At 46.7% G+C, this 27,868-nt stretch overlaps 2 protein-coding genes across 14 annotated transcripts in view; one reads left to right on the top strand and one right to left on the bottom strand.

The window, feature by feature from the left end:
• Window positions 1-18,214, bottom strand: part of Git2 (GIT ArfGAP 2) — a 48,637-nt gene extending 30,423 nt beyond the window's left edge. For 4 of the 12 annotated variants that reach the window (XM_021634720.2, XM_021634724.2, XM_060382572.1 and 1 more), the window contains exons 1-7: window positions 16,978-17,050; window positions 13,897-14,030; window positions 11,951-12,063; window positions 11,299-11,404; window positions 9,338-9,424; window positions 9,094-9,224; window positions 5,545-5,639 (exon numbers count right to left, since the gene is read on the bottom strand). In XM_021634720.2, coding sequence (XP_021490395.1) covers window positions 5,545-5,639; window positions 9,094-9,224; window positions 9,338-9,424; window positions 11,299-11,404; window positions 11,951-12,063; window positions 13,897-14,030; window positions 16,978-17,029 — 718 coding nt within the window. In that variant the 5' untranslated portion in view covers window positions 17,030-17,050. Of the gene's footprint in view, window positions 1-5,544; window positions 5,640-9,093; window positions 9,225-9,337; window positions 9,425-11,298; window positions 11,405-11,950; window positions 12,064-13,896; window positions 14,031-15,330; window positions 15,353-16,977 lie in introns of those variants that run through there. The other 8 variants (XM_021634726.2, XM_060382573.1, XM_021634719.2 and 5 more) reach the window with 6 other exon arrangements.
• A 351-nt stretch (window positions 18,215-18,565) lies between these two features.
• Ankrd13a (ankyrin repeat domain 13A) overlaps window positions 18,566-27,868 on the top strand; it is a 31,659-nt gene continuing 22,356 nt past the window's right edge. Inside the window, exon 1 of one of the 2 annotated variants that reach the window (XM_021634730.2) lies at window positions 18,566-18,955. In XM_021634730.2, coding sequence (XP_021490405.1) covers window positions 18,860-18,955 — 96 coding nt within the window. In that variant the 5' untranslated portion in view covers window positions 18,566-18,859. The remainder of the gene's footprint in view (window positions 18,956-27,868) is intronic. The other variant, XM_060382574.1, reaches the window with a different exon arrangement.

Here is a 27,868-nt window from a genome sequence, read left to right as displayed (position 1 = left end):
GGCCCAGCTAATCCTACAAATTTTGATACTGTATTCTCATTTTCATTTAGATAGAAATGCTTTTGAACCAGGTCTGGTAGTACATACCTGTCATTCCAGGACTTGAGAAGCCGAGGAAGGACTGTTGAGTTTGAGGTTGTCCTAGGCTACAACATGCTATTGTATCAAAACAACTATCCAAACCCATATAGTTAATATGTACACACTAATTTCCCTTGAGATTTTCTTTGCGATGACTTAAAAATGTGTTGCTCAACTTCCAAGTGCTTGAATATTTTCATTTTTATAAGTTTCTAGCTTAATTCTATTATGGTCAGAGAATAAACTTTATAGAAGTTTAAATTCTTTAGGGTTGCTAAGGTTTATCACCCAGAATATGGCTTACCTTGCTAGAGATGAACTAAAAAAAGCTGTGTGTGGAGTGTGCAGTAAGAACTTTGGCTCTGACCTTTCCTTTAGTTCCACTGGGTTCATTTACTCTATTCATGTGTATATGTGGGCACACATATCCAAAGCATGCATGTGCCAGTCAGGGGATTTTCTCCAGGAGTCAGTTCTCTCCTTCCACTAGGTAGGTCCTAGGGCTGGAACTCAGTCTGCCAGATGCCTCCACCTCCTGAGCCACCCTGACGGCTCTCCTTTGGTATGAACACTTGGCTTTATGTGATCTGGAGTGCTGCCACTGGCTAGGTACACATTTAGGCTTACATCTTCTTGCTGTAAGCCAGACACCTTGTCATTGTCTCATGCTCCTCTCTATCTTTGCTTCTTCTCTTTGCTCTGAGGTCTATGACCCATGCTGATAACATGGGTTTCATTCAGGGTGGTGGGCCCACAGATACAGCCTGATGTCAGCACAGCTATGCTAGCCTCAATGATTGCATGAATAAATTATTTTACACCTTTTGATGCTCATCTAGTCATCTACAAGCTGGTTTCTTGTACAATATACATTCAGCTTTTGTTCTGTAACCCTTTCCTGGCAAGTATGGTTGTGTTTGGACTTATGTCATTTTATTACTTATTTCCTTTTTGAGCTTCATGTTTTTCCTTTTTCTTTCTCTTTAAAAATCTTTCAATTATTTGAGTGCGTAACATTTTTTCCCCTTAATTTATCTCTAGGCTTTTTGATCATATATCTTTGTCTTTTTCTTCTAAGTGGTTGAGCTAAGGGTTACACTACCCATATGTAGCAGTTTTGGTTATGCTATGTAAATGTTTTTGTTGTAATCCCAAGTGTGGGATGCAGGAATCTACCCGATAACAGCCTCATGAAAGGTGCTGATCTTTGTCAGCTAATAAACAGCCTCCTGAGAAGGTGTATGACCCTTGTTAGCTGGAAATTGCCTTGTGCAGGGGTTGTGGTTTTTGCCAGCTGAAAAACATCCTGATTCGGACTCTGAGAAGGTATAAATAGGAGCTCAGAAGGAGAGAGGGGTCATCTCACTTGGAGAGCATCTAGAAAGAAATGCTTTGGCGAACATTTCAAGGAGGTTGCTGCTGCCCCTGATGCTGCCGCCGCCACCGCTACTGGTCCTTGTTGCTGCTTTTGCTAATGCTCGATTGCTGTCTTGCTGATTCCTTCTGCTGTGCATTTGCCGCTGCTGCTGGTTTGCTGATGTGATCTGCTGCTCTGTTTGCTACTGCTGCTGCTGCTGATTTGTGAGTTTGCTGGTCTGCTGGTTGTCCTGATGACAAAGAGTGGAACTGCCCTAAGGAACTATGTGTAATGAGGTCTACATCCTTGTCCCTACTAACCTTCTTTCTCTCCTTAGGGTTGGGGGATTGGAAGGGAGATAGAGGCTTAAGGAATTCCAAATAAGGTAGATTAAAAAAAAAAAAAAATCAAAGCCGACACCCATATTTTTCAATCTACTTAGAAACGTTACCATCTCACTTCAAGCAGAATGCAGGAATGCTACGGTGTTTCATTCACCCTTTCTCATCCCTGAGAATGAGCTATTAACTGCCATGAACAACTGCAGCTCAAGCTGCTCTGCTTCCAAGCACTTCTTCACTGAGGCTGCTCTTTAGCCCAACATTCTTCAATGTCCTTAGGCCCACGCTGACCTGAAGATCCTTCTCTAGCCCTACTGTTAGAGCAAAGAAGTCTCTTGTTTTCACTCATCTGAGTTTAATTTGCCCTCATGCTTTACGAGATAAGGGGCCCTAGGGCGGCAATCTTTTCTTTTGCCATGTGAATGGTAAAGTTTTATTTCCTCTCCTCTCAGTGACTTCTGAGGAGCAGCAGGGAAATAGTGGGATGCTCAGAAAGGTCAATTCTTCAGATTTCCGCATCAGAAATATTCATATATATATATATATATATATTTTTTTTTTGTGAAAATCTGAAACCTGCAACATTTCTGGTCCTGGGCATTTCAGATAAAAGGGTATTCAAGCTTGGTGTGTGACATGCCACCCTTGATGCTTTTAAAAATGTTTTTTTTTCAGTGTTAACCTTTAGTAGTTTGGTGTGTCTCAAGTGTATCTGTCTTTTGCATTCATCCTCTCTGGAGACTCATCTTCACAAATATTTATGTCTTCTGACAAACTTAGACTGTTGGGAATATTTCTTGTGTGTGCATGCAGAGACCAAAAGCTGACATAGTGTGTCTTCCTGAATCACTTTTCCTCCCTATTATTATTTTTTAATTATTCTTATTTTTAATATTCTCCCTATTCTTATTTTTTAATATTTATTTCACTTTTATGCCCGTATGTTTTGTTTGTATGCATTTACACGCACTAATTTGTATCTGCTGCCTGCAGAGGGCAGAGGAAGACTTCAAATCCCCTAGAACTTGAGTTACAGATGGCTGTGAGCCACCTCGTGGGTGCTGAGAACTCAACTCAGATCCTCAGCAAGAGCATCCAGTTCTGAGCCATCTCTCCAGCCTCTCCAGGCTGGCCTTGAACTCAGAGATCTTCCTACCTCTGTTTCCAAGTGCTGGGATTAAAGGTGAACTGTATTTCCACACCCCCCCCTTAAAAAAAAAAAAACAACAAAGTTTATTTTTGAAATTATAATTACATCATTTCCCCTTTGTCTTTCTTCTCCCCTGAAGCCCTCTCATACATCCCTTCTTGCTCTTTCAAATTCATGGCTGCTATTAGAAGTTGCTATATGTGTTTATGTATCTGTAGACACCATCCTTATTTTTTGAGCTAGGCTCTCTTACTGAAACCTGAGACTTACTGACGGGTTACACTAACTGGCCAGCCAGCCCCAGTGATCCTAGCTCCTCTGCTTCCCCCATGGTGGGATACATAGGCACATGCCACACACATGGATTCTTACATGAGAGCTAGGACCAAGCACAAGTCCTATGCGTGCAAGGCAAGCACTTTTATCAATGTAATGCCCTACCCCCACCCTACTGTTACTTCCCCACAGGTCCTGGAGGCAGGCTGCTTTTGGCTCTTTGTTTTGTGCTGGGGACTGAGCCCAGAGCCTTCCACATGCTGGGTAACTCTTATCATTGAGCTATGTCACTACCTAGCTGTCTACTTTCAACTTACTTTTTAAGTATTTCTAGTCCTATTACTTTGGATTTAAAATTTTTTAGCTACTGTAATTTTCTTTTCTTTTGGGGGATGTGTGGGAAAGGGGAAGCTTTTTGAGACAGGATTTCTCTGTATAGCCCTGGCTATGCTGGAATCACTCTGTAGACCAGGTTGGCCTCAAACTTACAGCGCTCTCCTAGTGCGGGAATTAAAGGTTTGCACCACCATCGCCCAGCTGTAATTTTCAATTCTAATATGCCTACTAGGCTCTTTGTTCTATGTGTCTCTTGTTTTAAGAATGCTCATTGCTTTTCAGACCATGATCTTTCTAGCTGGTTAAAATGCTTCTGACAATTCCAACAGAACCACTTATGAGATCTTGCTCTATCATGTGGGTCACAGGGTCACTCAGGTCATCGGGTGGCTCATCCTCTTTACCTGCTGGCTACCAGCTGGCCCCAGGCCAGCATCTGCTCACTGCTTTCTCCATGCAGCCCTTGAGGTTTTCCTGGCTCTTAATACACTGAGTCACTATGGATGGAATTTGGGATATTCTAAACAATGTATTGTGAGACTCTGGGCCTTTTTCAAGATCTATGCAAAGGGTTATTTCTGGTTTTGGCAGGCAACAGAGCAGGTTGGGCTCTGCCTGCTGAGCAGGCAACAAGAGAAAGCAGCAAAAGAAAAGCAATCCATATTCCTTGATGCTGGTGGCCAGACACTGAGGCACCTGTGTTGTATACTGCCTTTATTGCTGCCGCCTGCCCATATTCTGAGATTAGAGAGAACAGGAAAATAGAGTGACTCAGGGAACCCGCTTCCGTCTGTCTGCTTTAAGTCTTATTTCCTTTCAAATCAGAAAGAGAAGGCTTCTTTGTGCCTGCTTTGCAGCTCCAGATCACAGAAGACGTCACCAGTTTGATGGGACTGCAGGTCTTGTTATTCTTAGCTAGGACTTACTTTTCAGAGTTGAGCATTTTGTCCATAGATTTTAGTTCCATTCAGCAGAAGAGACGGGGCAGAGCATGCCTGTGCCACCTTGCCTCAAAATGGCTTGTAATTCTATCACACAACCAGGTTGGGGCTGCTGTCTGTGTACAGTGGACACTGTGTGTCAACAGTTGGCAAACCCTGAGCCCACGAGATAGCTCAGCAGTAAAAGCACTTGCTGCCACTTCTGACAACCTAAGAACCTAAGTGTGGTCCCCAGAAACCATGTGGTAGGACAGAAAAACTTCAGCACATTGGCCTGACTTACACATACACACACACACACACACACACACACACACACACCGTAGTATGTGCTCCCCGACAAACATGTTTCTTTAAAGGCATTGGCAATGTCTAACATATAGGGCTGAAGAGACAGTGCTTTAGGCTTTGTGTTCATCTGTTGCAGCCATGTAAGTTACTTAGCTCGCTGGCTTTTTGACAGCTGTCATACACAGAGCATCAGTTGGCATGTGCAATGTTATTTAATAAAACTGGTCACAGGCTGGGCTCAGACCAGTTTACCAACCCCTACTCCAGATCCCAGACAAGGCCATTTAAAGGTGGAGTTCACTCTGACAAACTGTTCTGAGAAAGCTTCTAAAACCCACTGCTTTGGAATATTGTGTGAGATGGACTGTCACGGTCTACTTTTGGTCCCTGTCTTTAAGTCGTGCTGCACTTGAGTAGCCCTCTTTCCTTTATTACTGTGGGATATGTAAAGATCTTAAGACTTATGAGAGGAATAAAGATAAATTTCATTGAATGAATTAAAAATAAAATGAATAAATGGCAAAGCAAGAGGTTCTGCTGGTAACTGAAAGTTCTATCTTTGCTCAGGTCAAGCTGGATACACTGTGAGGCCTTATCTAAAATGCAAACCAAGAAGAAAAATAAAAATTCTGTACTTACGTTATCCTTCCAGATACACATCCTTACTGACAATCTTCCTGAAGATATGTTCAAGCAGAGGAAGTCATAAAAATGTTGTCCTGACTTGTTTTTCCAGATTAGAGGTAGCAAGGCTGCCCTCCTCTCACTCACCTGGTTTCCGGCCGCAGAGGTAGAAGGCCAGTCTGTCAGTCAGCTCATACTGTATTTCTACGAGGCGTTCTGCCAGCTCGTGGTGCCCTCCTTGCCTACCAAGAGAACAAAGCACCATTGACGCTGCACACAGTTCACTGGCTCTGAGTCAGAAAGCACAAAGCTGTCCTCAGACACCTGAGCAGCTTATCAAGCATGGCTGTCTGCAATCCTGTGCACTGCTGACTGCCATGATCTCTCAGTCCCTCCTCCCTAAGCCAATGCTCCCACCCAAAATATCATCTTCTCTTTATGAAGGTGTAAAAGATGGCATTTTATGTACTTAAAGACTTATGAGAGGGATAACGATTTACTTCATTTAACAAGGTGAGAAAATAAAATTAATAAACAGAAAAGGTTCTCAAATACTAGCTAGAGTGTTCCTGGGAAAACACAGCTTTGGGAATTCTGGATTAGTGAGGACAGTCCGGCCCCAGGCATCAACATTCCAAAGAAAGCCCTTCTTCCACATGCTCCTGAGGCATGGAGTCAGCTGGCCTTGGAGGAGAATCTAGAAATGAGGAACTACATCATGCAGGCCTCATCCCTGCAGCTACTTTTGCCTCTTTGTCACCAGGAATCAGTTTGCCTATCTTTATTCATATAATATTTAAGCTGCTTGGATCCTTTCAGCACATAAGCCAGCTGTGACACTGAGAGACTATTATACGCAAAGCACACTGAAGATTCCAATGATGATAAAGCGTTCACTGTAGATTCTGGTTATCTTCAAAGATCAAATCTAGCCTTAACCAGTTTTTCCTTCCACACAGTACTTCCTGACCTATTACCCACATCTGAATCTAACAGACTCCCTGTTTTCTTAGGGGTAGCTTCTTTGAGACTGTGAGCTGCCCTGCAGTTGCTGGCCTATGGCGGTGCACCTGGCAAAGCTTTCTCTCCATGCTGGATGAGATAAAGCAGCATGGTCCAATCTCAGAGCTGACCAAATAATGCACTCCCCTCACCTCTCCCCACCCTCGCTGTCTCCAGTCCCATCTCCACGGTGATGAGCGCCCTCTGCCCATCCCCACCTTCCACCCTGACTCTGCCTTTCCTCTCTGAAGGATACTTTAGTTCCTCCTTCATAGGTCCATATCCGACCCACTTCTCAAAGACCACCTGAGAAAACCTTATATATATATATATATATGTATTTATATATATATGGGGGCTGATCTAGAGCCACCACGTATTCAGATGTTAATTGCTTGCTGCCCCAACCCAGATTCTGTTTTATGAGCAGACTATCACACACCCCAAAATGTTGCTGTGTGATCTTGCCTCCAAGTAATCCCTATCTGACCAAATGCCTACACCCCTACACCTGGGCAGGGCAGAAGTGAGGTGGGCAGAGCTAAGGTTTTCAGGCTTGAAGGACAGAAAGATCATGGAAAGGGGAGAGATGGGGGTAGGGGGAAGGAAAACGGAGAGGGAGAAGAAGGGAAAGAGGGAGGAGAAGAGGAAGAGCAGGAGGAGGAAGTAGAGACCACCAAATGGAAAGCATGTTCAAGTATATGTATTATTTTGGAAAGGAAATAGTCAGGGAATGATTAGAGCAATTAGCATGGGACTGTGAGGTAATGAGGTAGTTTAAGGTGTTAATATCTGCCCAATGCCAGGTGAAATAAAGCTTATTAAAAATCTATCAAAAAAATCTATCAGGTGCCTGTGTCATCTATTGATTATGCTGTGGGGTAATAATAACCACCACAATAATTATATATGGTCCAATAGTATTAACAGACAATTTTCTGCATATGAAACACATTTGCATGTCTGTGGATATCCATGTCTATGGAAGCTCAAAGCTCATATCAGCAATTTTCCTTGAATGTTCTCTACCATGAAGCAGAATCTTACTGAACCATAACTTGATGGTATAGGTAGACTTGCTAGTCAGCTAGCTACAGGGATCCTCCATGTCTGCCTTCGACAACTAGAATACAGTAGGGTTCCACACATACATAGCATTATGTGGGTTCTGAGCATCTGAACTCTGGTCTTCATGCTTGCACAGCACGTGCATTAATCAGTGGGTGATCTCCCAGCCCCTTTATATATGCTTTTTTTTTTTATTTATTTATGTATCTGAAGGCTCTATCTGCATGTACACCTGCATAGCAGAAGAGGGCATCAGATCCCTATATAGATGGTTGTGAGCCACTATGTGATTGCTGGGAATTGAACTCATGACCTCTAGAAGAGCAGACAGTGCTCTTAACTGCTGAGCCATCTCTCTAGCCCTATATATGCTTTTTAAATGTATTATGTGTGTGACAGTGAATTAGAGTTTATCATGGCATGGGTGTGGCTTAGAGGACAACTTTTGAGAGTTGAGGCAGGGTCTCTGGTTTCTGCAGTGTTGTACACACAGGATAGCTAGCTCTCTGCCTCTCATCTTGCTGTGGGTGCTGGATTTACAGATGTATGCACACTGTACACTGCATCTGGCTTTTCATGTGGGTTCTGGGGACCACATTCAGGTCATCCAGGCTATGCAGGAGGGCTTTTACCAACTGAACCACATGTGTCAGTGGTACGTGGTAGTTCACAGCTGAAATCAGCATGGAAGAGGGAGGGAAGCAAAGGCAGAAAGACTGTCTGGATTATAGAGTCAGACCTTGTCTAAAAAAGGAAAAAAAAAAAAAAAAACAAAACAGAACAAGGCTGTCCATTTTGTCAACAATTCACACATAATCTTGCCTCAATTCTTTCAAGCATTTATTAATCATTCGAGAATAGTCTTTTGTCATTTCCCGGTTCATTCTTTATGAAGCAGAACATGTTGCTTCGTAGTTACTAAAATAACAGGACAAAGGAAAGCTATCCATCTTCCATCACTTAGACCTGCAAGCTTTAATGGATTTATTTAAGCCTGTGAAATTCCTTCATGCTCCAGCATTTCAGATGGAGAAAGGCATTGCGGTGTGCCTGCAGCCCCAGTTATTCAAGCACACACAGTAAGTTTGTCTAAATTCAGAAGTCTAAGATCTACCTGTCTTAAAACAAAACAAAACTACAGCAGGAAAAATTTAAAGACCCATTAAAACCTTGAAGAATGGGTTTTGTATTTCCTCTTCATGCCAGGAACAGAACTTGTGTGTGTGCCTGGTGCCCTTAGAGGCCAGAAGAGGGCGTTGGATCCCAGGAACTGGAGTTACAGATGAGGCACCCTGTGGTGCTGGAAACTGAGCCCTAGTTCTCAGCAAGAGCAGCCAGTTATCTTAATTAAGGAGCCATCTCTCCAGCCTTGACCTCCCCTCCCCCCCCAGTTCTTGATACCTGATTTGTACACTACAGCTTGTTAAAAAGCTGGATGTTAAGCACACCAGTTTATGATTCTACTGGTATTGCTTGTCTCAGAGGCTATACATCTGAGACGCCTTTATCTACAAAATAGTAGATTATAAATCTTTAAAGGGGCTAAGGACAAGCTGTACACAGTTTAGTGGCTTAGCAAGGGGCCCTAGTGAGCGCACAGGCGCAGTAAGAACCTCAGCAGCTCACCTTGCATAATCAACAGGGGTCTTCCCACTAGAATCTTGTGTGCCTGGGTCAGCTCCATACACTGCCAACAATTCAGCCTGTAAAATCTGTCCTGCTTTGGAGGCAACATGGAGTGGAGTGCTTCCTTTTTCCTACGAATTATTGATAAAAAGTAGATAAAAAAAAAAGTAAGCTAAGTAAATTCAGCCTACTCTAGTAGGACTCAGTTTCAATCTACTGTCTGAAGCAATTGACAGTTGCATACGGGATGGAAGAAGTTGGCTTGGGCTCCTAGAGACAGCAATCTCAGACAGGTCTCAAGGTTCCCTGTTCTCACACTTGAATGGAGTTGCTGAAAAACAAACAAAAAAAGAGTCGTTGTAAAAAGCATTAGGAGTGACATTCTCGAGCAGCTGGCAACCTATTTGCTGCACTCTACAGTAGTAACAGATATTTAGTTGGCTCACAAGGAGCTAGAACTGTGAATTCTGCCCAAAGGCAGGGCTTTCGAGTAAGAGGTTCAACCATAACCTGAATGAGAAGCAGCTGAAGAAGAGGCTCTGCCGTTTGGGGGAATGGATGTCAAGGCCTATGGCCTTCCAGCTGTATGATCAGAGAAGAACTCTGAGCAGTAGAACCTGGGTGCCATGGTGCCACTTGCCAATAGGGTTGCTGTGTGGATTCAATGACACAGGAAATGACTCAAAACTCAGATGCCGTACACTAGTAATCTTCAGCTGCTGCTGCAGCGCTGATCCCAAGGGTTCAAGCTGCCCACTGCACATGCTGCACACCTGCTTACCTCATCCTCTATCAATCTGCACTGTTCACACAATACTTTTTCCAGGCTGCTCTTGGTGGGAAAGGTGCCTGTGCCACAAATTCCACACTATCTCAGAAAAGCTTCTAAACACTCAAAGCAAGCTGCTCTCCTTCACAGTTAATCTGGTGCGGTCCTAATGAGACCCACTGTGAGCAGGCTTCTCTACCCCCCCTCCTCCCCTGAGATAGGGTTTCTCTGTGTACCCTTGACTATTCTGGACTCACTTTGTAGACCAGGTTGGCCTTAAACTCACAGCAATCTGCCTGCCTCTGCTTCCTGGAGTGCTGGGATTACAGGCGTAGCCACCATGCCCACCAGCTTTTGTGACCAGTCTTTTTAATTACATGTGTGTGTGTACATCTGTGCACACTGCATGCAGGTGCCCACAGAGGCCAGAGGGTGTCAGATCCCCTGGAGCTGGAGTTACAGGTAGTGTGAGTCAAGGGATGTGGGTCATCTGCAGGAGCAGTCTGTGCTCTTTATTACTGAAACTCTCTCCAGCCCCAATCATTGTTGTCTTTTTCTTCTTCTTAACACACACACTTTTACACAAGGACTCACTGTGTATTCCTGGGGGCCTGGAACTCACTATATAGAACAGGCTGGCCTTGAATTCATAGCTGTCTGCCTGTCTCTGGCCTTCTGAATGCCAGGGACTAAAAGTATATGCAACCACACCTGGCTATATTTTTTATTTGGTAAAAAGGAGAAAAGCTATTTACCTAGTCGAAAAACTACATATATATATATATATTATACATACATACGTATACACACACCTGTTGAAACATTATGTGTGTGTGTGCACATGTCTCTGCACAATCAGTACTCTGAATGGTGCACATGGTCTACTGAGTGCGCATCTTGTTCAGAGCACTGTTCCAAAGACCAAGCTGTACGTTTCTGCAGCATCTCTTAACACACCAAGGCCCACAGAGGAAAGCACCACTCACAGTGTGCTACACGGTGTGCTACAGCTCTAGTCCCACTCTGGAGATCCTTCTCGCCTGCACCTGGGCACTGAAGCACTCTGCTTTGCCTTCTGATGGGCTAGTCTCTTTTAGAAATAAGCATCCTGAAAACTTCCTAGGTCCCTCTAGAAACTCTTCTGAAATTGTTATTTGCAAGTAGAGAACTTAGCAAAATATATATGTGAGAACTATACTAAGCAAGTACTAAGTAATCAAATGAAAAAAAAAAAAGAGGAAAAAATAGTTTCTTTAACACAGATTTTTGTCTACTATGTTTAAGACAAAAATGCCACTGAAAAGAGAAAACTAATAAAAAGCTGTCAGTTATTTACAGGTACGAAAAAGAAGTGTTTCTTCTTCCTGGTACTATTTTTAGGTGAAGCAACCCACTGTCTTGGCAGGCTCCCCAAGGGACTGTAAGCATGTACCCACCTTGCTGAGGTCTTTGGCAGTCACACTGTCGTCATCACGGCAGGGCAATCGGTGCACAAATGCTAGCATCTGATACTTGGCTCTGATGAATTCTGCTTTATTGGGGCTGGTTTGAAAACAAAGAAGACAGTTCACTTGAAGTTCTGACACATTTCTCATTCTCTGTACTGTGAGAAGAGGAAGTGACCCACACCCACTTGAGAGGAAGATGAACAAAGCTGAGCTCGTTTCGGCAGCGCTGAAGGCCAGGTCTGAAAGCACACTATCAAGCACCTACATTTCCGCTCCTTTCCTCCCTTCGCTTTCTTGCTGGGCACCTCGGGAGTTTACAGCACTCCTTCCCGTGTTCTAGGTGAGGCTGCGGGATGCTGCCGAAGCAAGACTTCTGGTCTGACTGCCACTACTTTAGAGTATCTCAGCTTCCATCTGATCACACCTAGTCACTATGCCCTGATCTCCAGCTGGAGAAATCATTAACTTCAGTTGAGTAACCAACAAAAGTGCTGGCCCACCTGCCTCACTCTCCTTTCTAACAGCAGATGCCCCAGGCACAAAGCACAGCCCCCTTGGAGGCCGATCAAAATAGACGCATTTCTTTCAGCAGGGCCATTTGTTGCAAAGAAAGAGAAGCAATTACAAACATTCCACTCACTGTACTTTATCCTGTGGATTAGCTTTCCGTCTGCCACTCATAATAGATGCAGGGTCCAGCAAAGAATGCTCCCATATAGAATTAGCACCATTGTTGTACAAGGTCTCAACCATCTGAAACCAAACAGTGTGAGATGATATTTTATTTCCACATATATTCAAAAAGCATCAGTGACAAAAATGGAAAAATAATGCTTTGTTAAAAACACTACCATGTCTGGGTACCACTCGATCATTGCTTCTGACTGTACGGGGAGGCTGAGGAGCTCCATACAGCTTTGCCTGCAGGACAGCCAGAGCTGGCTTGATTGCACAATACTTACAAACCGAAGGTAAAGTAACTGATTCTTTAGGGTGGCCTTTCATTAAATTCAGTCATTTAAACTACCTCCTTATTCACGTTTCAATAAAGTAATGCAATAAACAGATATTTCAGTGCCAGCTCTCACACACCTCCCACTGTGGCTCATGTCCCACACTTCAGAGTCTGATGTCTTAAAGTCGACGCTGGCATTTTCCAGAACTCATCTCTGGACCTCCTGTAAATTCTAAAACTGTAAACAAAGACAGACCTGGGTGTAGCACTCACCCTTTCCCGTCAGAATGGGCTTTTGGAAATGTCTAAGTAGAACTCTTAACAAACCTGCCAGCTTCATCTCTCCACAGGGCTCCCAGAAATGCCCATCTGCGCGTGCAGCTCACGGGGCATCTCTTATCACAACCCAAACCACTTGCTTGGGTACCTTGGCTCATGCGAGTTTAAGGAGCATGGTGTGCAGCTGTTGCAGATTTACTGAGATGCATGTTAAGACAAATATCCCAAAACACACGAGAACTAAAGAATGTGCACCCCAAATAGAAGTACCAAGGACATGACATCGGACCCCAGATAAGACAAAGACCCCTGACAAATGTTAGGCGTGCAAGCCACACATGCTCACTTAGTCTTGGCCGAACAGTGACAACTTTTTAGAGAAAAAAAAAAATTCAGATGTTAAAGCAATTTCTGAGGAATCCCAGTCTATGCTTCTATTAAAACAGGAAAAATGTTCTAAAGATATAAGCAGGTACTCAGGAACAGCATGTTAACGGAACGCCTCTCAGCAGTGGCTTTCGGGTCATTTATCACAGCTTATCTGAAAGACAGACCTTTTAAAAATAACTTCTGGGGGCTACAAAGATGGCTTAGTGCTCCACCCCAAGCACTTGTTCTTGCAGGGGACCCAGGTTTGAGTCCCAGCACCCACATAGTGGTTCACAACCCTCTGTAACTCCAGTTTCAGGGGATCTAACGCTCTCTTCTGATCTCTGTGGGCACATACAAAAATGGAAGAAATAAATGTAAAAGATAAAAATAATTTCTAGCTGGGTGGTCATGGTGCATGCCTTTAATCCCAGCACTTGGGAGGCAGAGGCAGGCGGATCTCTGGGCTTGAGGCCAGCCTGGTCTAGATAGTAAGCTCCACTACAGCCAGGGCTACACAGAGTAACTCTGTCTCAAAATCCAAAACAACAACAAAAATTTGGGAAGTTGGGCAGGATGGCATACACCTTTTAATTCTAGTACTTAAAAGGCAAGTGAATGTCTGTGAGTTCAGGGCTACATAGTGAGACTCAAACAAAACAAAACACAACAATTTCTGGTGATTATCTAGAAAGCCAACAGTGAAAACTAAGAAATTTAAACTTTTATTGACACATTCTATCGACATATCTGTCTATACATAACTAAGTTCGAGGGAACAGATTATGTTAGGTGAGCAAAGAAGGAAAATGATTTCAAAAGACAATACTCTATACTATACATAGAAATGAGGCACAGCACTTTATTCAATTATGATTCAAAGGTATACTTTGATAAGATTTAAGATGTATATTAGGAGATATTTCCGTTGCTAAAACGACAATTCTAAAACACAAATGCCCAATTATGAAAATTCTTCCTACCTGAAGCAGTGTTGGAGGCCATGGTGTGTGTTTAAGATGCCTTACTTGGGAGATATGGCGCCCTAGACTCCGATGAACACTGCAACACTCGTCACATATAAAAGTTCCCCTATTTACTGATGCCCACGAAGGATCTGGAAAAAGAATGACACCTCAGTGGCAAGGATATTAATTGGTTGCTATATACAGGATAGAAAAAGATGACTGTTGTTTGGTTTTAGAATACAACAGAATATGTTTTTGTTGTTTCAAATGCTCCTTGACACATGAGGCTGAACAGCCTGATGATCCTATCCAGTGTGGCTGACTGGGTTCCCTGCTGAGCCTGGCAGCCTTTCACGAGCAGCTACCTTCCTGTTAGGCCACAGTCTCCCTCGTCACCAAATGCTAAAGAAGCAGTTGAGGGAGCCAATGGTGGATCACTCCACTTGGTCTTCTTGCAGTACTGGGGATCAGAACTGGGGCCTTGTCCATGCTAGTCAAGCGCTCTACCACTGACCTCCACCTCCGGGTGGGTGATCATTTTGAGTCCATTTTTGTAAATCACAAGATTATATAAACTTGACAGTGAGTTATCTGCCTAATAGTGTCTAAGGTAAATGGTGAAGTGACTGCTGCCCAGTGCAGGAAGTTGAGGCCCATCTGCTAACAGAAAGCCAGAGAAGAGCAGAGACGCTCTGCTCCAGTGTCTGCTCAGGTGATGCTCTCCACAGCACCAGTGGTTTAGATAACCTGCCAGACCCAGGCATGCAGCTGATCTGAAGGAAGCAGTCCACAAAAATCTCTAAAATGCATGTATATCATCTTGCCATTTTTCAGTTTATTCTAACCCCTTCAAACCATATAATGAAAAGTTATGGGATTTCCATCAAAGACAGATCCTGGGAGCCAGAGAGCACAGTGGTTTCGAGGGTTGGCTATGGAGACAAACAGTCCAGAGTCTGAACCTCATTTCTTGTGCAATAATCTGAGGCCTGTTACTTTGAGTGTCCTCACAGTGGACCCAACTGCAGTAGTAACATATCTCAAAGGAGGGAGAATGTAAATAAAGTGTCTGTCTTGGGGGCACAGGAATAATGCATTTTAAATGAACTAGATTTATTAAAAACAAACAAGAAATCAGGGCTGGAGGTGTGGCTCTCCCAGCAACTGTGAGGACCTGGCTTTGATCCCCAGCATCACTAAGGTAAACAAGACATACTCAAAGTAAAGTGTCCGATATGAAACAGAAGAGTCCAACAACCACAGGTGCTACAATGCCATTGTAAGGAGCAAGGACGGAAACATGAGGTTCTGTACACAGGCACATGACAACACTGCTTTCTGCAGGGAGATATTAGTATTAAGACTGCAAGTGTGGCTTTGGCAATCAGCCAAGAAAAGGATAGCAATTTTTTAACACACATTAAACAATCATCTCCTTTAATCACTTACCCAACATGAATCAGAATCCCACAGAAAGAATATCTGACAACAAAGAAAATGAGACTTAAGCTTTTATAAACGAGGCTGGGTGAAGCCCTTCCAGGTTATCTGGAAGGCAGGACTTTTTAATCAGGCTCCATGAACAGCATAAATGGACTTCAAAAGTATCTGTGCCCCAACCATCTGATGCAAATTTTGTCTGGGAGCATCTTCTGCAGAGGCCTTAACATTAGGATTTCAGAGGAGCCCTGATTCTACAGGTTAGCCTTTGCCTAAGCTGTGCACAAATTCCTAGTTGCTTGTCCACCCTTCAAGGTAGCTTCGTTATACTCAAAACAGGAAGGAAGTGACTCAAGTCTCTCTAGATTCTGGCATTCAAGACAACTAATGTGAAACACAAAAGGTCCTGAAATGACACAAATGGAAGACCATATTCAGGTGGTGAGGAGAGGGAATCTGCGTTTGCCATGTACCATCCACCGCGTAAGGAGCACACTTCTCAAGAGGAAGTTTTAAGTCAGACACACATGAATCAACGGAAAACAGGCAAGGAAAGAAGGAAGCGGAACAAACAACATTTTTAGAGATAGTTTGTATATACCTGGCTTGCAGACAACAGTCCCTGCCTCTCCTTACCTTCCATCTAACTGTTAACCTGAAGTGCTCAGGGCCAAGAAAAAACAAAACAAACAAACAAACAAAAAACAGTAAGGTTTACCACAGAATCACTTAAAATCAGTCCCTGCTTCCAAACGACAAGACGAAGAGAAGAACAGTTGCAAGCTGCCGGCGTTCAATGACTCGATTAAGACTGTTTATTGAACGCTGCTGTACCAGTTAAGTCATCTGCTAGTTAACCAAAAGTCCAAGGACCAAAACAAGCAGAAAAAATCTGAATCGAGACCTGTCAGTTGGTTTCCAATTACTAAACCAGATCCAGTCTCCAAATCCAAATACTATCGGCAGCAAGAACGCTTCTGGCCCTTCGAAGTCCTTGAGTTTACACTGCCAGCGACTCTGAAGCCAAAGTGTAGCTGAAGGAACTACAAGGTTGGACCAAGAGGCAGCATACAAAAGAGACGAACCCTGGGGAATGTCCACTGACCACCGCGCATGGTACTGGCGAGAGTCTCCATCGGAAAAAAAAAACCAACAACGAGGAAATCAAGGTCTGGGCAAGTGGAGTCATCAGTCCAAGGTCACGCAGAGGCAAAAATCTGGTGGGAACTTAGAATCTCAAACTCGAGACCCGACCTGGGGCTGTCTGTCCCCCGGGAGCGGCCGCCTGTAGCAGGGCAGCCCTCCACCCGCGGTCCCTCGGGCAGCCCAGCCGGGCGGTCGCGCACCCGCGCGGGGCGGGAGACCGGGAAGGGGAAACACCTGCAGCCTCGGGCCGCCTGTCGGACTCCTGTCACCGGCCTTCCGGGGCTGCCTAACCCTTCGCGTCCCGGCCGGTGCCGGCCCCCGCCGCCTCTGCGCTCGGCCGGGCCGGGGGATGGAGGGTCCCTCCCGGCCGCGCGGCTGACAGGCCCCGGGACGCTCTCGCGACCGTGCGGCCCGGGGTCGGCGTAGCCCGGCTCCCGCCCGCGGGGACCGCCCCGTCAGGGGTCCCGGCCCCGAAAGCGCGCCCAGCGGGGCCCCGCCGGCGGCACTCACCCGGCCCGCTGCAGTCGGCGCACACGTCGCTGCTCCGGAGCCGCTTCGACATGGCTCCCGCTTCACCTGCCGGGAACCCCGCGACGGCAGAGGCGTCGGCTGCGCTTCCGCTCTAACGGGTCCCCCGGGCAGCGCTGGCGGCGCCTCTCCCCTCAGCGCCTCGCAGCCCCGGCGCACTACGCACGCGCGGGGAGGAGTCCTGCTGCGCCCCGGAGGTCATGTGACCGGAAAGGGCACGCTTTCTTATGGCCATCTTGAATGAGGGCAGAGGTCTGCCCAAGAAATCCTTTGCCTGCCTCTAAACGCCTTAGCAATTTGGGGTCTCCCTTCAGGGAAGTGATTCTTTGTTTAGTACCAGAGACAGAAGCAAAATCTTGTGTCAAATATGTCTATACACGAAATCAATCGGAGACAGTCAACAACTGAATTCATTTAGTCATTTCCAGAAGAGACCTCAGGAGCGCGGGTCATATTTCTCTCTCTAATGGTAGTGACAGTTCCCACGCATTCCTCCATTAAAGCTTTTAGGTACCATCTTTATGTGACTGCCTCCTGTACTGGCTTCATTCAGTCTTTGAGGACTCCACCCCCGTGGAGAATGGACTAGGTCTGTCAGGATTCTTGGCCAGCCCTTGCATTTATCTGAAAAGCTGGATCTGTTTAAAGCCAGGAAGGAAGACGGAATGCTTGCCGGTTGCTTTGCACGACTTTGTGGCAGTTGTAAGACATCTGGGCAGACACAGCACTTGGTTCTTCATTGCGTCAAGATACAAAGCCTGAAGTCGCAACCCAAAGGATGAATTTCACTTGCGCATATTGTGGGCCAATCTGGATACGCCATTAGTCCTTTGGGTCACAATCCTAAATCTGCATGGTTGGGTTAATGAGACTGAGGCGGGATAAACCTTCAGTTATAGCCTTTACATTATAGCCGAGTTGGGGGTTCAGAAAAAAATAGTGGTTTTTCAACTGGGCGATTTTTCTCCTCCAGGGGACAACTGCCCATGTCTGGAGACAGTTTTGGTAAGAGTAACGACGGCATTGAATAGGCGTCTGCTCACCCCCCCTCCCCGCGGAAAGCGTCGGATAACTTCTACACACAGAACCATCCAGTTCAAACGTTCCAGAGTTTACAAGCCCGTAGACCCAACTACCCCGTTATCAGGAGGGTATCTGGTGCTACCTCTCCCGGGTCCAGGTCATCCATGAAAACGAGTTCGTGTTGCCCACTTCCAAAATGGTTTCTGACCAATCGTGGAAGGCAGCTGAGGAAGGCACCAGTCAAATGGTTCGGTCCAGGCTCTCACCCCCGGGCTGCAGGGCCAATGCAAGAGGCCCGGTTGTGGAGCGAACCACTGTAGGGGGCTAGGGCAGGGGGAGAGAGTCGGGGGGTGCGCACCATTGCCTTTGCGCGTGGGGCTCTTGGGCTTCCCGAGGGCCCCGAGGTGCTACAGAACGTTGTTAGTCGTGTGTTCCGGCGTGGAGGTGCGGCGGGGAGCGATGGCGCTGGGCTCGGGCCTGTCGCGGGGCCGCGTTCCCCGCCGCCGCGCGCAGTGGAACGGGCCGCGCACTTCCCTGTTCGGGGCGGTTCGGCCGGCAGCAGTCGTTTCGCGAGCTGTCAGCGCGGGCGCGAGCGCGCGGGGCGCGGGGTGGGCGCGGCCGAGCGGGTCCCCGAGCCGGTCCCCAGCCCGGCCCGAGACCCCGGGCCTCCCGCGCCACCCGCTCCGGTCTCGGAGGCCCGCACCGCCCGCCTCGCCCCGCACTCGCCGCCTCGCTGCCCTCCTCTCCTCGCTCTCCGGCCAGTCGGGCGGGCCCCCGAGACCCCGTCGGGTCGAGGCTGGTGGCAGGCGGGCGGTCAGGCCCGGGTCCCGGCCTCCTCGCCATGTCCTCGGCCCGCGACGTCGGCAGCCGCTTCCCGCTGCACCTCCTGGTCTGGAACAACGACTACCGGCAGCTGGAGAAGGAGCTGCGGGGCCAGGTGAGGTGCGCAGCGCCGCGTCGGGGCTCCTTTGCCTCCTGAGCCCCGCTCAGCCCTTCAGCTCTGCGGTCACCGCTAGGATCCATCGAAATCTTACTGTAGACCGATGCCGGGGCCTTTTGGTACATCATCCCCTTTCCACTATCACGAAGAAGGAGTGCTTGTTATTCCACTTGACAGGGAAGGAAACTGAGACCTCAGAGCCTACTTGCCTTGCGCAAGGCCACTGGGCTAAAGAGTACCATTGTCGGGATCTTTTATCTTAGGCCGGCTGGCTCCAGAATTCACCTTTAACTTTATGGTCTCGAAGACGGAAGAGCAACACACACACACCCTTACTCCACCCGCCCTGGTGCTGGGGAAGAGCTTGGTTGGCTTAGGTGGCCCAGCTCTACCTTATCTCCCTTGTGACCTTGGGCAAAGCAGTTATGTTCTGGGGCCCACTTTTCTTTACCCATGGGATGAGGATGTAGGCAGTGATGAGGGAAAAACCCCAGTCCTTGTTTAAATTAAAGGTTCTGGGGCTGGGCCTAGGAATCAGTATTTAACGAGCTTCCCAGGGCAGCTGATGTAAAATTTGAGATTCTGCTGCTCAGACTCTTTAGGATCTCCCTATTAGGAAGTTTTTTATGTTGTCATCTCTCTAAACTGGAGGTTTAAACTCCAGGTTCTCAACTGGAGGTGATAGTGAACATTTGAAAGTGCAAGGAGACATTCTGGGTTGCCATGACTTGGGAGGTGGGTGCTGCTGGCACCTAGTTGGGTGGAAGTGGGGGATCCCGCTGTCTCCTATAGTGTACCAGGCAGCCACCCACCCACAACAGCATTATCTGACTACAAATGGTCTGTACTGCCTTGGTTGAGAACCTTTGCATTACATGTTTTCTCATTTTGTTTGTTTCAGTTTCTTGGCGTTTTGTTTTTCTTTTTTTTTTTTCTTCTTCTTCTTCTTTGTTTTTGTTTGAGACAGGGTCTCACTGAGTAGCCCTGCTTAGCCTGGAATTCACTATGTAGCCCAGGCTGGCCTCTAACTTGGGGGATAGCCTCCTGTACGCTGAGCTACCGCCTAGGCGGAGACGCCTGTCATTAATGGCACTGCAACAATTTTGGCAGGTATTGGCTCCTGACTTGCATACTAACTTGTAACAAATAGAGATAAGGACTTGTAATTACTTCTGAAATCTGGCATAATTGTTACTGTTGGTTTCATTTCTCCTACCCAGTGTATCAGAGACCTGGTTTTGAATGACCTAACACTGACTCGGTAATCATCGAGAACCCTTGGTTCTTTTGGTTGGTAAATACTGAACAAGCTCCCCATCAGGCTGTTGGAACAGTCGTACTAAGTGTTGGTTCGAAGCTTGCCATACGTATTTTAGGTTGTATGGGTACTCATGGGAACTCAGAAGTCACTCTTTTCATTTAAAAAAGGATTCCATGGCAGGCAGGCATGGTGATGCACACCAGTAACCCAGGGCACCCAGGGAGTTGGAGCAGGAAGACTGGAGTTGGAGGCTAGCCTAGGCAACTTGGTTGAGAGTTGGTCTGAAAATAAATAAGAAAGGGTGAGAGTATATTCAGCTCCATAGCCCAACATTGTCTATTGTGTGAGAGGCGCTACGTGTGTGTGTGTGTGTGTGTGTGTGTGTGTGTGTGTGTGTTTGGAGGGGGGTTATCCAGACAGAACAAGGTTTTGTAAGAGTCATTGTTCTTAATTAGATGACACAGTAACTATTTAAGAGTTAAAGAGATATGACACATGCCCCCAGAGAGAATGATTCACTGCCAGCCATCCCAGCATACCTGCTGACAGAATTCTCTTTCTATTAGACACGGCTCAGAGGCCTTCTCTGGAATCTTACCCTTAGGCCTATCCTCAAGCCCCAGCCCGGACACTTCCAAAAGTAACCAGTTTTGACCGGACATGGTGGCCCACACCTGTCATCAAGGCTGAGGCCTTGAAGAATTACATGTTCAAGGCCGGTGTGGGCAAGTTCAACTCTGTCCCAAAATCAAAGTAAAAAAGAATGCAGAAAAGGAATTGAGGCGTGTAGCTGAGGGCTGGGACACTGTCTGTGCTCAGTCCTCAGCACTGGTTTTGCTGTAGACAGTGGTTCTCAGCTCATGCAGAAAGTACAAAGAAAGTCACGGGGTTAAATCCCATTTGATAGAAAGGCTCATTGTCGTCAGACCATGGGCTTCAGGCCTGAGTTCTGAAGACAGCTTTCTCCTCACCGAAGAGGAAGAGTGGTCTGCAAAGGTAAGAGCCACGTCTTACTTCAGGATCTCAGCTGTGGCCAAGTTGCCATTTCCCGCAAATCATGATAACGATAGCCACAGAATGTCTGTCTTTGACCTGTGTAGCCCTCTCAGTGACTGTCGTCCTCAGCCCCTCTTGTGGGGCGGGTCATAGGCATGGCAGTGCTGGGGAATTCAAATCTTGTAGGAGATTTTGTGGAAGAAAACTTGAGGTCTTTACTGCCCTTGACGTCAAGGCTGAGAAAGAACGCTCGTACATGCCGACTCCGGTCTTGACAGTGCCCTACTTTAATACAATGGGTCATTTCACAGTGTAGTACTGTGTCTAGGGAGAAGACCTTGACCCGGGCATCCTGACTGTCATAACAATGCAGTCCAACTTCAGCCGTGAAATTTGGCTGTTGAAGTGGCGGGGACAGAGCACCTGTGTGGGGCCCATTCCCTGCCGTCACCATTTTGAAATGTTTCACTGTTCTGAATCAGAGGCATCTATCCCTTTCATTTTGTATGAGTCCCTACAAGTTATATACTTGGTTTGGGGACAGGATAATATCGCTAGAAGACCCCCAAATGGCAGAGCAGGAAGTATGTGTTCATGCAGATTCTCTGTCGGTGTTGAAGTAGCCACCTTCCTTTTTTGACCAGGAGGCAGTTGGGTTTAATGGCTAGCACCAATGCTGACTGAGCTGTGTGTTTGGACACGTGGCTTGCCCTTGCTGAATTGGCATCTGTGTAGGTGGATGGCCTACAACTCGACTCTGTAGTCTAGGTTGGCCTTGAACTCAGGGCAGTCTACCCACCTCACTCAGTCTTCTGCGTGTTGGACTTGAGCCATTGTGCCCAGCTTCTGCTAAATTATTTTCTTTAATGAAATCTTCATTTTGTCTTAGATTTAGTGTGTGTGTGTGTGTGTGTGTGTGTGTGTGCCACCTAATGGATCCCTGAAATCTTTGATTTCCTTCTTCCCCCAGCTCTCTGATGTAGGTGTCACTGTGCTTCCTTCCCATCCTAGAAGAACAACTTGCTTCCATGCTTAGCTTGTGCTTGAGTCATAATTTGAAACCGGAGAGTTGTACTCTGTTTGAATCCTGTTTCTTTTCTTCTCTCACTCTTTCCCTCTATCCTCATCCTTCCTCCCCTCTCTGGAGAGAAAGACAAACACAGAAGAGGAATAAAAAGCAACATTTTGTATTTTTGCTTTTTTTTTTCTTGGTATGTGTATGTTTTTGTTTTTTTTTCTTAGTATATGTATATGTATGTGGTGTGCATGTGTGTGTTCTGGTTGGGCTTGCCTGTGAGGGTGCAGGGGAGGCCAGAGGTCAATGTTGGGTGTCTTCCTCGATCATTTCTCTACCTTATTTTTTGAGACAAGGTTTATCACTGAGCCTGGAACTTATGCTTTTATTAGACTAGCTGGCTACTGAACTCCCAGGATGCTCCTGTCTCTGTGTGTGACAGCTGTGTGCCCTGGGCACTGGGGATCTGACTTCAGGTCCTGATGCCCACATGGCAGGCACTTTCCACTCTAAGCCACCTTCCCAGGCCCTGCTTTTGGTGGTTCTTTTGAGACCAGGTTTTGCCGTGCGGTTTCTGCTGCCCTCAGCCTCCCAAACACTGGGGACGTAGGGGTGTACCACTGCCCCTGGCTAGAAATTAAGATCTTAAAACCAACTGGCCCAGGCTGGCTCAGACCTGTCTTCTTAACCCCTGCTCATCATTCAGGGAGCTTGCCTGTCCTCCAGGGGAACTAAGGAAGGCGGTAGATGGAGTGTCTGGCCTGTGGTAAATGGTGCAGTGCCCTGCTCTGCGGGAGCAGGAGCCACCATGTTCCTGAGCCTGAGGGGTTAGCTGTTTTATTAACCTTCCAGTTTTTCTACAGGAGCTAGGAGGTGGCTGCAAAATTAGAACAAAGAATCCCCATCATCTCAGCAGTCAAAGTGCTGTTGGCCTTGCTGTGATGTCACCATGGAGGTCCTGCTGTCTGCCCCTTCAGTCTTCCCATCACACTGAGAGTGGGGCTTGAAGCTGTCACACTAGGATTTTATTTTGTCCCAGCACCTACTGCAACACAAAAAGTATTGAATTTATCCAGACCAAGACACTAACTTTTTGTCAGCTTCGAGTGTTGCTGATAGCCAACTGTGAGAGTATTTCAGGCCTCAGAAGAGTGCTCAGTACAGTGCTTCTACGCCCATGGCTCTTTCGTGTTCAAGTGGGGCTTTGAAGTTGGTGCCTGTGATTGGAAGTATTTGTGTCCCAGTTGTCATTTGGCCAGGACTTTGGAACTCCGCTGGCCTCACACTGATGCAGAGGAGTGAATGAGCACTTACAGGGATGAAGGCAAAGGCTTGTCCATGCATCTGAGCTTAGGGGGTGCAGGGGTTGGAGGTGGCAGACAATACACTCCTTCCTGAAGCCAGCAGAGCGGAAGCACAGCAGCCAGGAAAGGTAGAGAATGTTCCAGACAGCAGCAGCCCTGGAGCCTGATAGAAGCCTGTGGCAGGCAGGCGAGGTCACTGGGCACACATTCTAGTCAGGGCCCTTGGCCTGGAGGCCACGGTTGAGCCATCCAAGATGAAGCTCCTGGAGGCTCTCTGGTGCTTCTCCTCCGTCATCAGGAACTCAAGTTCACAAAACCACCTAGTGAAACCTTTCCTGTCTAACTTGAGGTAGAAGCCAGAGGCCCAGAAGCCCAGAGCAGTCAGAGTGGAGACACCCTTTCCTGGAGGTCCCAGAAGTAGTGATTGCCACGTGCTAGGTAGATTAGGTCACTGAGTATTCACGGAAGCTAGAATTGGGGCCCAGGTTGTTTGTAGCCTTCCCTCAAAGATCAGCCATGTGCTGCCTTTGGAGGATGGCAGGGTCCTAAAGAAAGCTTTTGTACAAGAAGAGTGGAATTAACAAGTACAAAGGAGGGTGCAGAATCATCTTATTCCTTGACTTCATTTGAGACTCAAAGGAAAGAGGGACTTTTAATGTGCGATAGCTCAGGGTTGAGGAAACACAAGTCAAAACAGCCCAGCTCAGAGTTTGTTGAATTCTGAGAACCCATCCTTCCTGGACTACTGTAAGCTGGCAGTGCTGAGGCTCAGTACAAGTAATGAGAGTGAGCCAGCCTCTCAGGAAGAGCGACAGCGCTCTGGACCTGCACAGTGTGGACGAGAGCAGCGAGTGCGGCGAGAAGCGCTGTGCCAGGTGATGGCTTCTTGGGAGACTGTGCAGTGGGCACCTTCACAGTCCTCATTGTACAGGGGAAAACCCACGCTCAAGAGACTCGAAGCAACACACGGGGATTTCCTGACGTGTATTGACACATGGTTCACTTACAGTAAAGGTTCGAATGAATGATGTTTGAATGAATGGGTTCCAAGTGGTGTTTGCATGGGTTAGGCGGTGCAGCATTCTGGAGGAAGTCCGTCACTGCGGGCGGGCTTTGCGATTGTGTAGATTGTACCACTCTCTCTCTGCATCACGCTTGGCACTGTGATGTGAGCTTACAGCTTGCTGGTCAGGCCGCCATGACTGTCTGCTGTAGTGGACTCTCAAGCCTCAGGAACCGCAAGCCAAATAGACGCTTTCGTTTCAGTTGCTGTGGTCATGGTATTTTTCACAGCCACAGAGAGCTAACTCGCACACCACCCACTGAAAGGGTCCTAGCCGGCGATTCTTGGTGTATTCACCATGCCAACTCCAGGCATGTCCATCACCCTAAAAAGAACCCTGCCCCCGTCCCTCCCTTTGCCATCATCTGAAGACTCCCACTTGCCAAATGCCACATGTCACCTGTGCCACTGTCGCTTCCATCAAGCAGTGGCCTGTTCTGTTTACCTGAACTCAGCTATCCCTGGCAAAATCTGAAGCTTGGGTTTTGTTTTTAACCTGTTAACACTTGGAGTTCTAAAAAGAGCATTTACATCATTTTTAAGAATAATAAATAATAAAGGAAACCATACATTCTTTTTTTTAATGATTTATAAGCTGCCATGGGGGTGCTGAGAATTGAACCTGGGTCCTCTGGAAGAACAACCAGTGCTCTTGACTGCTGAGCCACCTCTCCAGCCACATAAAACCATATATTCTTAGCAGCTACTTTCCCTTCACCCCAGTCCCTTTGGTCTTAGGGAGCTAACGTATGTTCTGGCTAGTCTGGAAACTCCACATAAACAGACTCATGTAACATGGCCTTTTGTGTCTTACATGTTTTCAAGATTAATATATGTTATGGCATGTATCAGTTCTCTGTTTTTATGACTAAATGGTATTCTTTTGTATGGGTACACTGCTCATTTATATCATATTATAAATGTATCTTGTTCATTTATAATGTGGTCACTGTTTAACTTTTTGAGGAATTTCTGATTTTCAGAGTGGTTGCACTTTTTTGTTTTGTTTTGGTTTTTTGAGACAAGGCTTGTCTATGTAATCCTAGCTGTCCTGGAACTCACTCTGTAGCCCAGGCTGGCCTCAAACTCACAGAGGTACACCTACCTCTGCTCTCTAGTGCTGGAACTAATTTTGGAGTGGATCCCTTAGGATTTTCTATGTACATGGTCCTGTGATGTGTGAGTAGAGGTGCCTTTATTTCTTCTTGTTTTTTTTTTTTTTTTTTTTTTTTTTTTACATTGTATTTATGTATACTTCTGTGTTTTCCTGTCTGAGCATCTACCACATGAGAGCAGATGCTCAGAAAGACCAGCTCCCCTGGAACTAGAGGTATAGGTGGCTGTGGGCCTCCCTGTGTCTGCTGGGAACCGCTTGAGGCCTCTGCAGCAGCTGCTGCTTTCACTGCAGAGCCATCTCCAGCCCAGCTCACAGTATGTGGCTCCAGGGGTAGCGCTCAGGAGTCAGGCTTGTGTGGGAAGTGCTTTGCTCTTGATTTGAACAGCTCTTGATTTTAATAACCCAGGTCTTTTTTTCTTGGCAGTGCACTGAGGCATCCGCAGGTGGAGTGGACACCTTCAGGGGCCTTCTGCCTTGTTGGTTTGAGAGGGCCTTATCTCCCCTCTCCTCTTTATTCTCCCATAGTTCTCTAATCACATCGAGGCTGTGATGAAGTAGATTTCTTCATGCCTTTCTCATTTCAAGTGAGAAAGGGAGCATGGTAAACTCTGAAGAATTCTCATCAGCCGTGCAAAATGTGATGCCAAGTGTCTCTTTCTGTGGTTTAGAACAGAAGAAAGCTAACAACGTAGTGAACTGGGGTTTTGTTTTTACATCACGTCTAAGAATTTATTGCAGAGGAGGCTGAGTGTTGGCTGCAGCCTCGGTGGCTGCTTCCTTGTTTCTGGGTGTGGACTTAGTATTTCCCTTCCTACGGTGAATACAACGGATGCTGTGAAGACACTCCTGTGTGGCTGGCCCAGTGCTGAACCTGTGCTTCTCACTTAGACTGAACTTGAGTAGTTTACGCAATGGAGGAAGGGAGAGTAGTGACTCTGCCAATTACTTCTTTACTGTTACGTTCAACTAGGTCCTAGTTCACAAGTTCGTAGCCTTGCTGCTTTCAGGAATACGATTATTTAATGCCAGTTAGAGGTTAGGGTGGCGGTAGTTAAATATAATACTTAGACACTATTTTTTTATAGTTTCAATCTCTGCAGTGCAGTGCACTCACCATGCCCTTGGTGAAGTCTGGGGAGCCTGGGAGTGGTGTGGACCATCCGTGGAGACATGCTGATACAGTAGTCTCCCCTATTCAAGGCTTTCCTTTCTGTCAGCTTGTCATAACCTAGAATCATCTGGACATCTAGGACTGTCTACATTGGGTTGGCCAGTGGGCGAGTCTGTGAGGGCTTGTCCTAATTGGCTTAGTTGGTATAGGGAGACTCAGCCCAGATGGGTGGCACCCTTCCCTGTGAAGGGGCTCTGAAGTGTTAGGAGTGGAGAAGCCCAGCTGAGGGCTGGCAGGTGAGCACTCTTTCCTCCCAGCTGCAGCTCTGATGTGAGCAGCTGTCTCAAGCTCCTGGAATTGTGGCTTTACCCAAAGCAAGGGAGAGCAGCCTGGAACTGTGAGCCAATAAACTCCTCCTGCTAAACTGTTCTCTTGTCTGATCATGGCAACAGAAATGAAACTAGAGCAACACCCATGACCAGCCTGCAGCTGAGGGAAATTCCAGAGAGAAGTCGTTCCTTTGAGTAGAGCAATAAAGTCCCTCCTGACTGCTCTGTCCTGTGGTAACATGGTTCATGCTTGTCCGGCAAGCCCACACTACGTGCTGCTGTCCATTGTCTCTAAGCAGCCTCTGTGTGTGCCAGACCCGCGGGTGTGTGTGTGTGTGTGTGTGTGTGTGTGTGTGTGTGTGCATTTTAGTGTTTGTGCTCAAATGCCCCTGATTTTACTTAATGTCCCCAAAGTACAAGAAGATATTGGCAACTGGGACGTGCCAAAGGAATTTCTAAAGTTAGTCCTTTCCGTGCAGAGATGTAAAGACTTAATTAATTGATTCTTTAGGCAGGCCTGGCTGGCCTGGGAATTGCCATGTAGACCAGGATGGCCTTGAACTCAGAGATTCACGTGTCCCTGCCTCCAGGGTGCTAGGATTAAACGTATGGTCCACCACCCTACAGGGTAAAAATTCTTGATCTTCTTGTATGAGTGTATGTATAGGAAAAGCATAGTGCATTATGGGGTTCAGAACTGTACTTAGCTTCAGG

This window comes from Meriones unguiculatus, chromosome 4 (genome assembly GCF_030254825.1).
Source record: "Meriones unguiculatus strain TT.TT164.6M chromosome 4, Bangor_MerUng_6.1, whole genome shotgun sequence".
Classification (NCBI taxonomy): domain Eukaryota; kingdom Metazoa; phylum Chordata; class Mammalia; order Rodentia; family Muridae; genus Meriones; species Meriones unguiculatus.
The sequence above is the reverse complement of the archived record's forward strand: the minus strand, read 5'-3'. Positions and strand labels throughout refer to the sequence as shown.